Source organism: Molothrus aeneus, chromosome 19, assembly GCF_037042795.1.
Source record: "Molothrus aeneus isolate 106 chromosome 19, BPBGC_Maene_1.0, whole genome shotgun sequence".
Taxonomy (NCBI): domain Eukaryota; kingdom Metazoa; phylum Chordata; class Aves; order Passeriformes; family Icteridae; genus Molothrus; species Molothrus aeneus.
In genome coordinates this window covers 7,940,900-7,956,795 of record NC_089664.1, presented here as the reverse complement: position 1 = coordinate 7,956,795, position 15,896 = coordinate 7,940,900, and the positions used below count along the sequence as shown (strand labels likewise).

General features: G+C 53.6%; 1 protein-coding gene across 1 annotated transcript; it reads right to left on the bottom strand.

Moving 5' to 3' along the window:
- Positions 1 to 639: 639 nt before the first annotated feature.
- Positions 640 to 15,610, bottom strand: DBH (dopamine beta-hydroxylase). The gene is given in 13 exon segments (XM_066562981.1): positions 640 to 1,397; positions 4,141 to 4,300; positions 4,691 to 4,818; positions 5,510 to 5,569; positions 6,332 to 6,370; positions 6,464 to 6,607; positions 7,937 to 8,103; positions 9,288 to 9,390; positions 10,015 to 10,191; positions 11,533 to 11,790; positions 13,019 to 13,165; positions 15,180 to 15,550; positions 15,553 to 15,610. Coding segments are annotated over 13 exon segments (1,947 nt in total). The 3' UTR covers positions 640 to 1,262.
- Between the last annotated feature and the right edge of the window lie 286 nt (positions 15,611 to 15,896).

Genomic DNA, 15,896 nt, shown 5'->3' with positions numbered 1-15,896 from the left:
TCCCCATCACCATCCCTTGCTCTGCTCCCCTCTCTGGGCTCTCTGCTGGAGCTTTCACCCGCCTGAAGAAATAATCTCACTCCCTGCTCTCCCCTTTTCCTCCCTTGACTAGGTTTGTTTGGGTCACAGCCTCTTTAGAGCTGATTTCAATTCCTTGCCCTCGTGCCACGAGCGCCACGGGCAAGAGCGTGAACTCTGAAATGCTTTGGTTTTACTGAAAACATTAAAAAACCAAGATTGAGATGAATTTTTCACTTGAATAGGAGGTGACTGCCCTGCCTCTGGCAGGGTGGAGGGCAGGGGAGGGGGTGGCTGTGGTCCTGTTCTGAGGGAAGGAGCATTCTGCCTTCCTGCCAAGCCAGGCATCACTCTGTGCCTGGAAGATCAGGTTTTGCTTTAAAATGCCTTTTCTGGTGTGCAGTGCTCTGACCTGGGGTTTCTCTTACACCCAAGGTGGCTGGGAAGGAAATTTGGGGGCCAGCTGGCCTAGATCCCACCTGTCCCAGAGCTGGGATGGACATGGACTCCCCTCCACCTCCACACCTCCAGCCTCTCCTCTGCTCCTCCTGAATGCTCTCCAGTCAGAGCTCAACAGCAAAAAGCAATTTATTTTACATTTAGATATTTAATGGAGCAATTTTTTCCTGACAAAAGATTTGTCATTCCCCCTCCTCCCCTCCCCTTTTCCAAACCCCATCCCAGAGGTGTCCTTTGTTCCCAGCCATTGGCATCTGGTGGCATCGAGAGGAACAATCCAGAGCGTGGAGGAGTGGGGAGGGGAGGGGAGGGCTGGGTGGGTGTTGTGGCCCCCCTCCATCCCTCCCTCCTTCCATCCATCCATCCATCCCTCCATCCCCGCCACAGCTGCCAGCATGAGGGAGCACCTGTGGAGCCATCCTGAGCTAGGCAGGACCGTGGGACACCAGCAAGGCTTTTGTGCTGCCCCCACACATCCCTTTGCTCCGTGCCTCAGTTTCCCCGCAGGCAAACAAGCTCCTTCCCCCTTTCCCTGGGGCTGCACAATAGCAAACCTCGCCGTTATTATCCCGGGGGTGGGAAGCAGCATTACTCAGAGCCAGCATTGCTAATGACACACTAAATATAACTCTTCCCATCCCCGGAGGGCTTTGCTGAACTCTGCCTGATGAGCTCGAAGCCCCTCCGGAGGCAGGGCCGGGGCAGCGGCTGGCATTGCTGTGTGGGCAGGGATGTTCCCCTCGATGGATGCTCCTGCCTGGAGGTGCTTGGTGGCAGGCAGGGTGTCAGACCCTCCGGAGCTGTCCCAGGTGCAGGGGGATGGGAGCGGCGGGCTGAGCCCCCGGGGAGGGCGGGCAGCGAGGGCTGGGCTCCCGCAGCCTCTCGGTGATGCTGGGGAGCGGCTGCTTCTCCCACTGGCCCTGCAAGAGAGGTCAGCAGCACCCTGAGAGCACAGCAGTGTCGCAGACATCTTTTATGGAAAATCCTTTCCTGAGGATTTTTCCTCCTGAGAAGCTGAGAGGCCTCAGGAACAAAATGTAACCAATGGTTATCTGCTGCTGTGGGATGCAACAGGTGCATCTGGGATTGGGCTCATGGGGTTGTTTCTAATTAATGGCCAATCACAGTCAGCTGGCTTATACTCTCTGTCTGAGACACAAGTCTTTGTTATTCATTCTTTCTTTTTCTATTCTTAGCCAGCCTTCTGATGAAATCCTTTCTCCTATTCTTTTAGTATAATTTTAATATAATATATATAATAAAATAATAAATCAAGCCTTCTAAAACATAGAGTCAGATCCTCGTCTCTTCCCTCATCCTAAGACCCCTGTGAACATGGTCACACAGCAGGTGGAAACATTCCCCCAGAAAATGAAGACGATGGAGTTTCGGTGTTTCTGTCTGCTTGGAGAAATGGCACAAGTTTTAACGTCTGAAGTGGGTTTTAGTCCAAATCAGGGTGTTTTCTCATGAGACATCACTAATTATTCCTAGTGCAGAAGCACCTACACATCCCCTGAGCGGTGCAGACGTCTGAGGTGTTCCACAAATCCACCCCAGCTGGGGAGTTTCCACCCCAAAAAGTGTTACCTGCCAAGTCAGGTGGAGACAGCTCAAACCAGGGAGTGCCACAGGCCCACCATGCTCTGGAAAACCAGGAATTTCCAGCGGGGATGTGCCTGTGGAGCAGGAGGGATGCAGCAACCTGGCTGAGGTGCCATGGAAGGGCGGTCACAGCCATCAGGGCTCACGGTGACCACGGCCAGGACAAATCCCCCCACTCTGTACATCCGTGGTGACAACTTGTCTTGGGGATGCTCCCTGCAAAGAACAACCTGCCAGGTGCAGGCAGTGCCCAGGGCTGAGCCTGCCCAGCAGGATCCAGCTCAGATTTGATGCTGGCATGGCCTGGTGGCCATGGAGAGGTGGGCAGGGGCTGGGGGGGCACGGGGGGCTCAGCTCTGGGGTGGTGATGCTCTGGCTGGGCTGCCAGCTGCGTGTTCGTGCGGAAATGTCAGCGAAAGGCTGAGCCACAGCGAGAGCAGGAGGAGGGAGGTCTGGAGAGGAGAGGTAGAGCCGTGAGTCATCAGCGAGATGAAAGTGGAATTTATGTTTTCAGCTGAAATTTCTGCTGGTTTGTCAAGTGAAATGGGCCAGAGCTGGCACTGGCACCAGGAAAACCCTGGGGAAAGATGGAGTGGGATGGAGGGACCTTTCCAAAGCTCATGGGGAGTGACCAGAGAGGGGACAGCTTTGCAGGGGAGCACCAGCTGGAGGAACAACTCTTTTCCTGTGCCCTTATGGCTTAGGGGAGCAGTTAAGCATCCTTAGGATGCTCCTGCTCCAGGGCTCAGCTCCAACCCTGAGCCCATCTGCTTCAGCGTCTGCCCTGCTGATACATCCCTGAGCCTGCTTTTTGGAGAGATCAAAGGCAAGTAGAGTGTCTTGATAGTTGTTGTTTTCAGTGCTTTTGAGTTGAAACCTGAACAGAGTTTACTGCCAGCCCTTGTGGGTGGAGGGGAACTTGGGGATGGCACTGTCCCCGGTGCTGCTCACAAGTGTTACCTTGAGATTTGGCTCAGTAATTAACAACACTCAGTTCCTTCCAGAAATCATCAGATTTGGGATCACTGAACTGCAAAAACATGAGCTTAATTAGAAGCTGGTGCTTTTCTCTTGGCAGAAACAGCATGGAATAAATGAGATGTCTCCAAGTCGGGCTCGCTCTGAAACACCAGCAGAGCAGAGGCTCCTTCACCCTCACTGCGATGCTCTGACCCACTTTGTGCCAGCATTGGCTCTGGTCTGCTCAAGGCCCTTCCTGGCAGCCCCCAAGACCTCTCTGAAATCAAGAGAGTTGTCTGAGTCATAAATTAAGAGGTTTAATTCATAACTCTGCTGCTGCACAAAACTTCTGCGCCACTTCTGTCCCTGCGGCAAAGCTCTGCGTGGCTGAGAGGTGCCTGGTGTCCAGTTCCAGGGAACTGGAAAGGTTTCTGCCCACTCCAGAGTGAAACTTTGCTAAATGGAATTTACAGTGGCAGAAAGTTGATGGTCATCCCTGCAATCAGCTCAGCATGCCCCTGTGCTGCAGTAGATAGCACTGGATCCAGGCACAAAGTATCTTCCAAATTTATTACACTGATAAATGGTGTTGGAAGCTGATGCCAGCAGTGGTTTTAAATCTTCACCACCATCATCATCATGTTCCTCATCTCTGGGCCTGGTTTTATTTCAAAGACCTCCCAGTCCTTTATCCTTCTCGTTTTGCTGGATCACCACCTTTGGAAGCTGCACAGATGCTGTGTGTAATGAGCTCGCTCTGCTGGGACCTGGGGTGATTTGCCAAAATCCTAAAAACCACCTCACGTTTCTCCTTGGATCTGGCCCTACTTTAACAGTCAGCAAAAGCAGCCTCCAAATCACTTTATGCAAATGCATCTCCTAATTGGATCTGGCTGGGAGCATCCATGGTGGGCTCCTGATGTATTGGCTAAGCCCAGGGTTAGGCTGGGCTCTGTGTCCTGCTGATACCAGGGATTTCCAGGCAGCTCCAGCCCTCTGCCCTGAGCCTGCTGGGTTTGGATGTGTCCTGAGCACCACAGACCCAACCTTACATGTGGGAATTGTGCAGGGAAGCTTTGGGAGTGAGGCTGCACCTACCGGGAACCGGACAGCAGAGGATTTGTTGCAGTGCACGGAGATGGGAGCAAAGCCATAGAGGGATCTCAGCACATCCCTGTTGAAGGTGTTCCAGGGGATGGAGTAAAACTGCTGTGGGACAGAGACCTGTGGGCACATGCAGACCTCCTCATCGTTGAACCTGGGCAGGAGAAAGGCCAGGCTGAAGCACAGCAGTGCTGTGCCCTTCCAGAGCTGGATGTGACCAATTCCTCCCTGCCTGAACCTGGGATGGCTCTGAGGGCAGCGCTGGGCACAGGGACAGCCTGCAGCAGCCAGCAGGGCAGCATTTGGGAGCAGCCCGTGGGTAGGACACCCTGTGCAAGATCAGCATTTCCCCCCTCCTCATGGGTGGATGGGCTGCAGCCTCCTCCCCTGGCATGGATCCTTGGAGTCTGCCTCAGGTTATAAGGAATATTTTGCATTTATGCACTCAACCACACGCTGACTCTTGCTGAAAAGTCCCTCCCTCCCTTCCTGGTGGGAAGCCACCCTCCAAACCCTGGGTTTGGCTGTTGTACCAGTGCTTTACCTGTTGACGAGGTTGAAGTACCGGTGCAGGTAGCCTGGATCCACAGCACTTTTGCACAGCTCCAGCTGGGTCTGGGGGTAGTAGTGCACGTAGTTCACACACATCTCCTCCAGGATGCCAAAGCCTCCCTGTGGCACAGGCAGGAAGGTGATGGAAGTGGGGCATGGCTGTGCCCTGCTGGGGCTGCACAGGGGCAGGGAGGGCAAGGGGGCACAGAGCTCACTCACACCTCTGGGTGCATCTATATCTAAAACACTCACATGCATCTATATCTAAAATCTCTCTCTAGATCTAGATCTGGATATCTAGATAGATAGAGATGAGATAGAGATAGAGATAGAGATGATAGGTATTCACACCCCTTCAGGTGCGTGGCATGGCCAGCTCTCTGCTTGTCTGCCCTCTGTGCAAGGACAGACTTCCAGGCTAGACCGTGTGGTTTACATTAAAATGCAGATTTCCTATAATCCCTCTGCTATATTTAGCCTTGTCCCTGTTGATGGTACCTCTGACAGGCTCTTTTATTTTTTTTTCCCACTGCCTATGTAAGGAAATAACATGCACTGTCAAAAAATGCCACTTCTCTTTAATTACAATTAATCCCTGGTGGAACAGTTTGTGATGGGAATTAGAGTGACACATGCTACTTCACAATTAGCACCTTCACATCCCTGCTGCAGGCAGCAGAGCCTTGTGAGTTCCCTTCTTCCCACCCTCCCTTTGCTCCTGGCTGGGATTCAGCCTGGCTTCATGCAAGTGCCCACTCTGGGGGTGCCCCCAGCCCACCCTGGTTGCCCCCAAAGCTGCCCCTGCACTCACCACGGTGGCTCTGCTCCGATCCTCAGTGTTGTATGTGCAGGTGGTGATGAGTTCATCGCCCTGGGAGGTTCAAACACAGGAAAATTTAGGGACTGGGGAGTGCTCCACATGGAAATCTCTGCTCCCCGTACCAGGAGCCAGCAACCCCTCAGGAGTCCTTGCTAAAACTGCATCCCCTGCGGAGATTCCCCAGGGCTGCATCTCAGGGATGGTGTTTCCTGCTTTCCTCGCTTTTTAAGGATTTCTGCGGGGTTGAAAACACCTTAAAATTGCACTTAGGCAAGAGCTTGAAGTGCCAAAACAGGAGCTGACTTGATGGCACAACAGCCTCCCTGCCACAGTCAGTGCTGAGGACCACGGGGACACCCCAGGGCACAGCCCTGGGCATGGCTCCAGCGGGTGCTGAGTCCCTTGAGCAGCTCCAGGAGCTGCCCCCAGCTTTGCAGTCAGGTCCTTCCCCATCTGAGGAGCCCTGGGGCAGGTTCCACCCCTGTTTTCCCACCCACTCCCACTCTGATGCTGAATCTCTTCCTCTCCTCCCATCAAGCAAGGCCAGAGGGCAGCACCATGGCTCATCCTCACCCCCCGAGGAGCCTCCCTCTGCCAGACAAAGCCCAGCTAAATCAGGAGCCTCATTTAGCTCCTGGCTGCCCACACACCAATTCTGGGCTGGTTGTCCCCAAAGTATCTGCGTGGAGATGGCACAGATGACCCAGGAACCCTCCCTCCAGCCCCCCTGGGAGTCCCCAGATGGGATGGGGGGGTGGAAGGAGGCAGGGGACTCAGGATGTGCTGTTTGGAACATTTTTTGGAGCAACTCACCGGAAAAACAGCGACCACCTCCTTGAGCATGCGGATCTCCTGGGAGGGGAGGGAAGGGCACACATCAGAGCAGTGGCACAGTGGCACTGTGCCCAGGGGGGACACCCACCGTGTCCCCTGCAGCCCCTGTACCTGGAAGTGAGGGCTGTAGTGGCTGTCAGCGTTCACAACCTGCCTCTCCCTCCCGTGCCGGGACAGCACCGTCACCACTTTCCTCCCTGCCAGGTGCGTGTGCAGCTGCGAGGCGAAGATGCGGATGCCAGCAGAGGGCAGAGCCTGGGGAAGGAAAGAAGGAAGGAAGGAGGGACAGCTCAGGCCCCCGTGGGAGCCCTGTCCCTGTCAGAACCCAGGACATTCCTCTGGCTGCCCTGGAGGAGTTGAGACCCTGGCAAGGGGCTCAGAGACCTTGGCACGGAGTCAAAAACACCTGTGCCTTCCATTTTAGCCCATGGAGAAAATTGCCAGCTTTGTGTGAGGATTTACAAGGTACAAGAGTTTGAGTAGAATGTTAGTTAATTTGTCACAGGGTGAAAAAGTAGAGTTTTGGGGTTTTAGAATGGAGGTTCAAGAGGCAAGATGGAGGAAGCTGGGCGTGTCCTGTCCTTCTTCTTCTTGTTCTTGTCCTCCATCTTCTGCTGTGATGGTGGCACTTCTGGATTGGTTTAGGGTAGAGACAGACTGTCTAACATAGGTGACAGGTATTGGAAAATTATTGTAAATAAAGTACAGGTAGTTCTTAGTATAAAAACTTAACACCACCCCAAGGGCAGTGGCTGTGCCACAACCCGACCTGCTGGACAGACCTCAGCAGGTTAGAGAAAGAATGGAATAGATAAGAGAAAATAAACAACCTTAAAAACCAGAGCCAAGGAATCTCAACTTCTTCTTCGGTCATGGGGCTGGGAAAAAAGACTTTTAATACCTCAGGAGCCATTTCAGCAACACAAAACCCGAGATGTCCCCGCTCACATGCCCTCCCTCACATCCCCTGGCTGTGTGCACTGTCCCTGTTCTGGCTCTCATACGGTGTTTAGAGGATTGCTGTACCCCTGGAGAAGCAGCTCAGTGAGCTCCTTGCAGAGGGACAAACCCTCACTGCTGCCAAAGCAATGTTCCAGGGCAGCAGGAGCAGCTGAGGCAGGTCCTGCTTCCCTCCCTGCCCTCGTTGATGGTGGTACAAATGATTCCTTGTGGGTAAGCCCTACAAAAACACAACCAAAACTTCCCTGAGAGAACAAGGTGGGCCCTTTGGAACCATCTTTGAGGGAGCTCTTGGCAAGCTCCCCCAGAGCAGGAGCCAATTTTCCCAGCCCTGTGAGGGAAAGCACCACTGGGACACGGCCAGCTCGGCAGTGAGTTTTATGGGAATGGTACTCTGGGGAGCTGGAGCAGATGGCTCCCCAGGAGAGCTGCTTCCAGGGGGATCCAGCACATCCCAACCAGCTGCTCTCTGTTTATTGTACACAGCAGATTTTTCTTTCTTCACGGTGGGTTTAAAACTTCAAATTGGCAGCCTGCAGATTGGTGCTGCCTGGAGCCAGGGAAAAGCCACGGGGAACCTTTCTCCTCTGAGGTGCAGCCAGGCTGGAGGGGACAGGCACTCACCAGCTGGGTGCATTTATCAGTGCAGTATCCTGTGAGGATGAAGCTGTCCTCTCCAGGGGGAATGGCCATCACTGGGGTGTACACCAAGCCCAGCTCCATGATTCCAGCATCATAGGGACGAAGGGTGGCTGTGTAGTACAGCCTGATCCCCGAGGAGTCACGGCGACCTGGGGGACCAGGGGACAAGGACAAGTCACTGCAGGGACAAGGCCAAAAGGTGAAAGACAAGGACATGTGAAAAACAATGCTGGGCTGATGTGGGGAGCCTCTCGCTCCCAGCTTCCTTCCTCTGTTTGAAATTGTTTTAAATCCTACAGATTTTTGTGCAAATCTTCACTGAGTGGCCCCAGATGCACCTGGTTCCCTGCTGAGGGCACTGACCTGAGGCTGGATTGTCCCAGGACAGCAAGGTAAGGGTGCCTTTGGAGAGCCCAAAGCAGGAGGACAGAGCATGGAGGTGCTTTGGAGGACTCCCTCAGGAATGTGGCTCACTGCAGCTTCTTTAATCCCAAAATCCCAAAGGGAAAGAGCAGGGTCAATAGGTCAGGAGGGGTTCAGGGCAGCTCTGAGCTCCCTGTCTCCAGGCTGGAGCCCACCCAGGGATAAGAATAACGGGGGAGACACTATTGGTTAACAGGCAAAAGCAGATGAATGATGGAAGATGTGAACTCTGTATTTATAGCCATGTTTCTTCTCAAGTTGCCGAATGTGCTATGATTGATCCACAGTACATATGCTCTGGCCTCCTAAAAATATCCTTGGGTAGTCAAGAAGCTGCTTGTTTTTATGTTAATGAAGAAACTGGGTTGTTTGGAATCCTTCTTTTTTTTCCAATGTGTCTCCTGACAATGTTATCGAAGCAGGAGAACAGGAATCAACATCCACATCCCCCCCTCCCCAGGCAGCCTGGTCTCTCTGGTGCCTTGGCACTGCTGTCACTCTTGCTCTGGGCTCAGACCCAGCCCCACCACCACCACCTTGTGTGGAAATTGGGGTTACTCCTAAGACAGCCCAGCTGAATCCTGGTGTTGCCCTGGATCACATCCTTGCAGGAACTCTGTGGGGGCAATTTTCTGCCTGCAGGCTCCTTTCCCAAGCATCCTTCCCCACCTCTGGGCATGCATTTCAGTGAGGATGGCTTTGCTGAGACCAGAAAAGCAGCAGCAAGGTGGGGATGTAATGTATTTTTCCTGCAGGGACAGATCTGGACCATCAGCTCTCCACAAAGGTGAGAATAGGGCCATGGTTTGGGCCAGAGGCCTCTCCAGAAGGTGGCAATGCTTCCCTGGAATTTCCCCAGCTCTCCTGCCATGGTCACACAGGTAAAACAACGTCCAGGGCAGCCCCTCACCTTTGAGCACCAGGGGATTGTGGTAATGGATCTCCAGACGCAAATATCTGGAGGAGCCTGGGCCACCAAAGGCAAGACCTGCTTCTTCAGGGTAATAGAAAGCCTGGAAGCAGAAGGGAGGGTGTTAGGGGAGCAGCAGGGTGGCTTTCCTGGGAACAAGGCTGCAAGGCCTAAGGGAATGTGTGGGTGTAATCCTGACCCACACCACGGGCTGAGGGATGTGACTTGTGCCCTTGGTTGTGCTTGGAGAGCTGCCCTTGCTTCCAAAAGCTTCTCTCATTCCACATGCAGTGGCACAACGCCTGAGTGTTGTCACAAAATCATAAAATACCCTGAGCTGGAAGGGACCCACAAAAGGATCATCAAAATCCAACCCCTGGCCCCCTTGTTGTCCAAGGAGGATTTGGACAACGCTTGTGGGATTCGTGGAGCACAGGACAGCCCCAGGAATCCCACAAGTGTTGTCCAAAACCTCCTTGAGCTCCCGCAGGCTTGGGGCCGTGACCATTCCCTGGGGAGCTGTTCCAGTGTCCCACCCCACTGATTTATGGCACCAAAGAGGAGGAGAACTGGGGACCAGTAGGAAATCCAACAGCCCCAGGAGGGGCTGAAGCCAAACCCCAGCAGAGCCCAGGGTGAGGGAAGCCCCAAAAGCGGCACCGGGATGGTCTGGGAGGCAGCAGGGCCTGGTTGTCACCCAGGGGGACGTGTCCCTTGTCACACCCACCTGTGCCCCCATGGCCCAGGCTGCCAGCACGTGCCTGCAGTAGTTGAGGCGCTCTGGCTTCATCTTGGAGTCGCAGGGCCCGTTGTAGCGGGGGAAGCTGTCGAAGTCGGCCGCGCACTGGAAAACTTCCATGTGGTGCACCAGGGCCTCGTTACCCGCCGTGACCACCGGCTCGTACTGCAAGGCAGGCCCAAGGAGGAGAGGAAACTCTGAGAGCCCCTCCCTGAGCCCTGCAGGCTCCATGAGGTTCCAGGGCAGGAGTATCTGTGACCTGGTACCAGTTTCTGCCACAGGTTGCGCAGGCCATGAGGCACCAATGGCCAAGAGCTTTCCCCTCATATTTTGCTTATGGCAGAGTTAAGCACCTGGGTACTTCAAAAGGGAAACAACATGTTAGTAGTGCCCAAGGAGCATTTAGGTCAGTTGTGGAAATATTTAATTTCTTGGCTGGCTTAGGGACCAACCCAGAGCCCACCAGAACCCACAGAGAACCAGCTCATCCTTTCTCCAGTAAGAGATGAGGATCAGCAGAAGATCTTGGTCAGTTTAGTGATGACTGAGTCCTTTACCAGGGGTAAAGGTGGCCCTGGGGACTCTACAGAGAGTCCTGGCTGTGTTGTTGTTGTAGCTCTGCCTGCAGCCCTTGGGTTTTGTTTCTGTCCAGCAGCTGCCTGGGGCATGGAGAGGGGGATTTGGGGTGGAGAGAGTGACTCAAGCCTGAGGAACAACTCTGGCTAAAAGTGCCAGCTGCAGAAGTGATCTGCAGCAGCGGGAAGGTATCAGGAGTTACACACTTCTTACTTACACACAGATGATTCACTTCACACCATCTGTCAGAGAGAAAATCCTCCTTCTGAGCCTTCCTTTGCATCGCCTCTCCCCTCAAAATCACCAAGCGCTTGCTGCAGCTCGAGTGTCTGCAGGTTCTCCTCATCCCCCTGGTGTGCTTTTGACTCTGGATGTGCCAGGTCGCCTCCTGAGCCACCCCCACACCTGCTGGGTGCTCTTCCATCCTTCCCTCGGGGTTGCCAGCAGGTTTCTGCCTCTCCTCTGCAGGAGATCGCCCAAGCAACACGTCTGGCAGTGCCCACAAGTTGCATTTACGTCTGTAACTCTCTTTTTTTCGGACTATGCCTCATCTTTTAGATGCCAATTCCCATCCTGGCTGGCTCTGCCCTGCTCTCATCAGCCCTGTTCCTTTGTTTCCTGTGGTTTTATGCTCCTCATGTGTGCCAAAATCCTGCTGTGGGTCTGTTCTTTCTGCAGGGAGTCAGCTCTGAGCCTGCCCTGGAACCTGCTGGATGTGCCAGGTGGGAAAACATTACCTGCTCCTCTCCTGCTGAGACACTCTAGGAGACAAGAGGATGCTACTGACTGGTGGGCTGGACCTGGAAGAGGTTTTGGGACCACATTTGGATGCCAGGGCCTGAAAGCCTCCCTGTGATGTGAAATTTTCGGGATGTGAACACAATTACTGACCCACCCTGGGGAAAACAGCCTTCTTCTCCTGCCTCTTACCATGATAATGTGATGCTTGGAGAAGCCCTCGGGGAGCTCTGCCATGTAACACCAGTAGGTCGTCTCCTGGCTGGGAATGACAACATCTGGGGCTGTTATCTCCATGCTCTTCATGTCTCTGGGCAGCTGAGGGATGCTGATGTTGGGTTTTAGCAGCTGCACCCTCTGCAGCCCCCCGTGGAGGGCAGAGACGTTGATGGCTTGCAGGGAATGCACTGGTTTCTCCAGGATGCCGTAGATGAGGTGCACGGTGCCATCCTGAAGCCAGAGCAGAGCATACCTGTGGGTTTTTCATGCTGAACAGGAGCTGCAGGGACCATTAGCACCAGCACTGGTGGCATGAACCCAGAAATGGGTCTTGTGACCCCACCCTGGCTGCACCAGCAGCTCACTGTGCTGTGCTGTCCCAGGAGAGCTCTACATCCCAGGGCGTTTCTCTGGCTGATGTGGTCACTGAGGGCTCCCTAGCAGGTTCCCCATCAATTCCAAAAGGCTGACACATCCTCTTTGCCCCTTCCAAGCCCCTCATGAGCTCCAGGCTGGGACAAACCCATCAGCAGAGGGCTCATCATCCCCTGCAGCCCAGCAATAGCCTGGGAGGTAAGAGCAGAAACAAAACTTCTCCCTGAAGCCCTCCCTTTCTTTCCAGCTTCTTTTCAGGTGGAAGGTACCACAAGAAGCTCTGCTGAAAGTCTGCTGCAAACAAGAATGCTGAGAGCTCTGGACAGGAGATAAGGGAGGAAGGAAAAAGAGAACAATCTTTTCCTAAAGGATCAGAGAATAAAGACCAGCAAGTGTTTTCGTGGCTCACACACACAGATTGTTCCCTCCAGGGCTCTCAGTGTTTTGGCAGACGGTAGACACTTCTCACCACAAGAGAAGCTTTTGAGCACCAGCAGCAAAAACTCGAGGACACTCTGTGCCCACGTTGGCTCTAAAATATCCTGCCCACAAAGGCTTTCATGTGAGATGAGCCTTGCGCTGATTCCAGGGCCTGTAGCTGAGCCCCTGAGCTGTCTGACAGCCCCCACTGGGAGGGTTTATCCCAAATCCCAGCTCAGAGAGGAGTGGTGGGTGCAGAGCCAGGGAGACACCACCGAGCACGGAGCAGCACCTCTATTTGCTGTCCCTTTGTCCCAGCTCCTGTCACCACCCTCCTGTTTGCCTGCTGTTGATACACCAACCCCTCTTCGTGACACTCCCAACAGTTGGCTCCAGACTGTCAAGCAGAGTGATGCGGGAAGGATTTATATAGACCCAATGCATGTTCAACAGGAGCTGATGATGCAAACGAGCTAAAAGCTACACTTGAGAGAGCTTTTGAAGGGGTTGTGAAGAGATGGTGCCAAACATTACTCATGGGCCAGGGCTGACATCTGTAGCTCACTTCCTCTCTGCCTCACACAGCACCAACACCTGATGCTGTGCCCAAACAGGGCTGGGATGGGGCTGGGGGTGCCACAGCAGGGTGAGGGCAATGCCATACCTCTATCAGGTAGTCCTTGGGGTCACAGGTGCTGAAGGCTCTCCTGAAGAGCAGGTAGAGCCCCTCAGGAGCCCTGCGAGCCCCGAGGAGCTGGTAGTCCTGCTGGGAATCCATGTGGAGCTGCCCCTTGGCATCACTCCAGGCATCCTGTGAGAGAGACAGAGCAGCCTGCTCAGCCAGGAGGTGCCTCCAGAGGTGCCACAGGTCCTCCTTCTGTGCACCCTCAGCACCCCAGAGCTGCAGGATGCCTGTGCTTTGCTCCATGCCCACCTCCAGCATCTCCTGGGCAGATCCATGCTGGAATGGCCTCTGCTACAGGATCCCTGGTGCTCAGACAGACCTGGGAAACACCTGAGCCAGCACTAACAGTCTGCAGAAAGACCTTTACAAGCTGAGATGTGAGTGGGGAAAGGTGGAGAAGGGAGGGAGGAAAGCCCCCAGGGACACGTGAAGGTGTTGTGTTGGTCTGTGCTGGATTTTGGGTGTGTTTGTCTTGGGGGGGACCCTGTGGAAGGGGGTGCTGGGCTTTCCAAAACCCTTGGCACAAACCAGCCTCCCTCAATTTAAGATCAGACCCTTGCTGGGCTAAAGTTTTTCTGCAAAATCCTTAATTTTTTTGTGGCCAGATTGTTCTGGCAGCCCAGCACGGCCTCCTAAACATTGCTTATTGTAGAGGATGGTGACAAAGCCACCCCAAGAAGCAAAGCAGCAGGGTATTCCTGTGCCTCAGGGTTTGAAGGCTTGGAGTATAAAATCCTGAGATAATTTGGGTTTGATCAGGGCTGTTTCTTTGATCTTTTGTTTCTCCTGTTGGTCTCCTGTTTACTCAGAAAAGGCACCCAGGAAGTAGCTGGCTGTGTGCACACAAGTGGCACTGGTTCTCTTATCTTGGGAGGAAAAACCAGAAGAAAAGGGATAAAGCAACTTGGCATCATGTCAGAGAGAGCTGTAGAGTCATATTTCCAGAACATATTGTCCTTAGAGGGGGAGAGAGAAATCAGCTCCATGGAGCTCTCATGACATTTGATTTCGTAGGAATATGGAGCGCAAGTTAATCTCATAGTACATGGGGGGCTGAACAAATGTGGATCGCTTTAACAGCCAACACACTTATCCAGAAGAAAAGCTGCTGGGAGAGAGAAAAGCAGGGCTGGAGAGATTTATAGAGATCTCCTTGCAGGATGCTGTGCAACACCAAGTGAAAGAGAAAACCCGAGCGCTGCCGGGTGTTTCTGTTTGTCTTTGGGTGAGCACAGGAGGGCAGATTAGAAATGATCCTTTATGTTTTCTTTACATGATGCTGTGAAATCCTGGAGCATTTGGCCCACCACAGACCCTGAAAGGCTGGTAATTAGCAGGAAAAGAGCTCAGATAATAAAGCCTTCTTTTCATGATTTCATTGCACTGCGGATCACATTGCGGCTGATTGCGAAAGAACGTGTTTTATGGTTAATTTGAAGTAAGCAGAGAGGTAAAATTTAACTTAATGGAAAGCCTCACAAAGGCAAAAATGGGAATTTCTTTCTGCAGCCAAGCACAATCACAATCAGCCTGATGTGGTGGGCTGGGGATAGGGCTGGGAAAACCACCCAGACAGGAACCCAACAAACAGACACTGGCAGGAAGGATGGAGTTTGCAGCAGCAACAGCAAACAACACAACTGGAAATCAGTTTTCCCAAATACATTTGCACCTTAAATTCTGACAACACCCCAGGCTGCCCTGTTATCCCATTCATCCCTCTGGATGCAACTCTCAGCTGGGTTGCTCCTGCTGGCAGGAGCAGCCTCTGCCTGGTGACTTTTGCCCTGTCTCAGAGCCATTAATGGGAGCTGTGGTTAATTTTTAATGTGGCTGGCAGCAGCACACGAGTGAAGCAGGGTGTTGATCTGTGTGTCTTTGCAGCTGAACACAGCAGAGACACCCAGCTCCTGGCTCCCTCAGCCTTGCTGTGTTTATTCTTTGCTCTTTTGGGTAAATCCCCATGCCAAACCCATTGTGTGGATCTGATCTGGGGTAGAAACCCTCAAGACCTTCTGGACCCTGAGCAGTGGGGCTGCCCCAGGGTATGCCTGTACACCACTCTACCAAACCACCAGCTAGATTCAGAGAGCTGCATTTCCAGGAGGGGAGCCCCCAAAGCACCCATGCAAGCACTCACCCCAAAGTAGGAGTTGTGCCCATCGCTCCAGAGCACGGCCAGGTCCGCGTTCTCAAACTCGCCCCTGTCCGACATCCCGAAGAGGAGCCCGAAGTGCAGCTCCCTGATGAGCAGCTGGAAATGCACGGCTTGCTCGGGGTAGCTGACATTCCAGGAGAGCTCCAGCAGCCCCTGAGGATCCAGGGGCACCTTGTAGGGGAAATCACTCTGGCGGGGCGCCGAGCCCTGCAGGGCCACCACCAGGATGACCAGGAACGCTGCCACCAGGGTGAAGTACATGGATGCCACCTCCCTCAGCTTGAGGCTGGGGCAGGAGCAGGGCTTGCTCCTGGAGCTCTGCATCCTGCCAGGACAGCACCCGGCACCTGGTGTGCCCATTTATGTGCTGGCCCTCCTGGGCAAGCTGGGTAAGTGATAGTCCTTAATTGCATTTAGCTGTTGGGAAATTGGACTGGTGTATTGACCCCCGTCAGCTCCTGGCCAAACACTTGTCATCTGCTGTCTCCCCTTAATTGGCTCTAATTGCACATGGACGTTATCAATAGCAATTGGGTTTGACTGGGCTGATGTGATTCGCTCTTAAATCTTCTTTAGTGGCTGGGCAGGGCTGTTTGCTCACAGGCTGCTCTGGCTGAGCCCTCGTGGACATGCTCTGCACTGCTCGTGGTGCCTTTGGCCTGGGTGTCCACATAGCCCAGCCTGGGATCACCCCAAAGG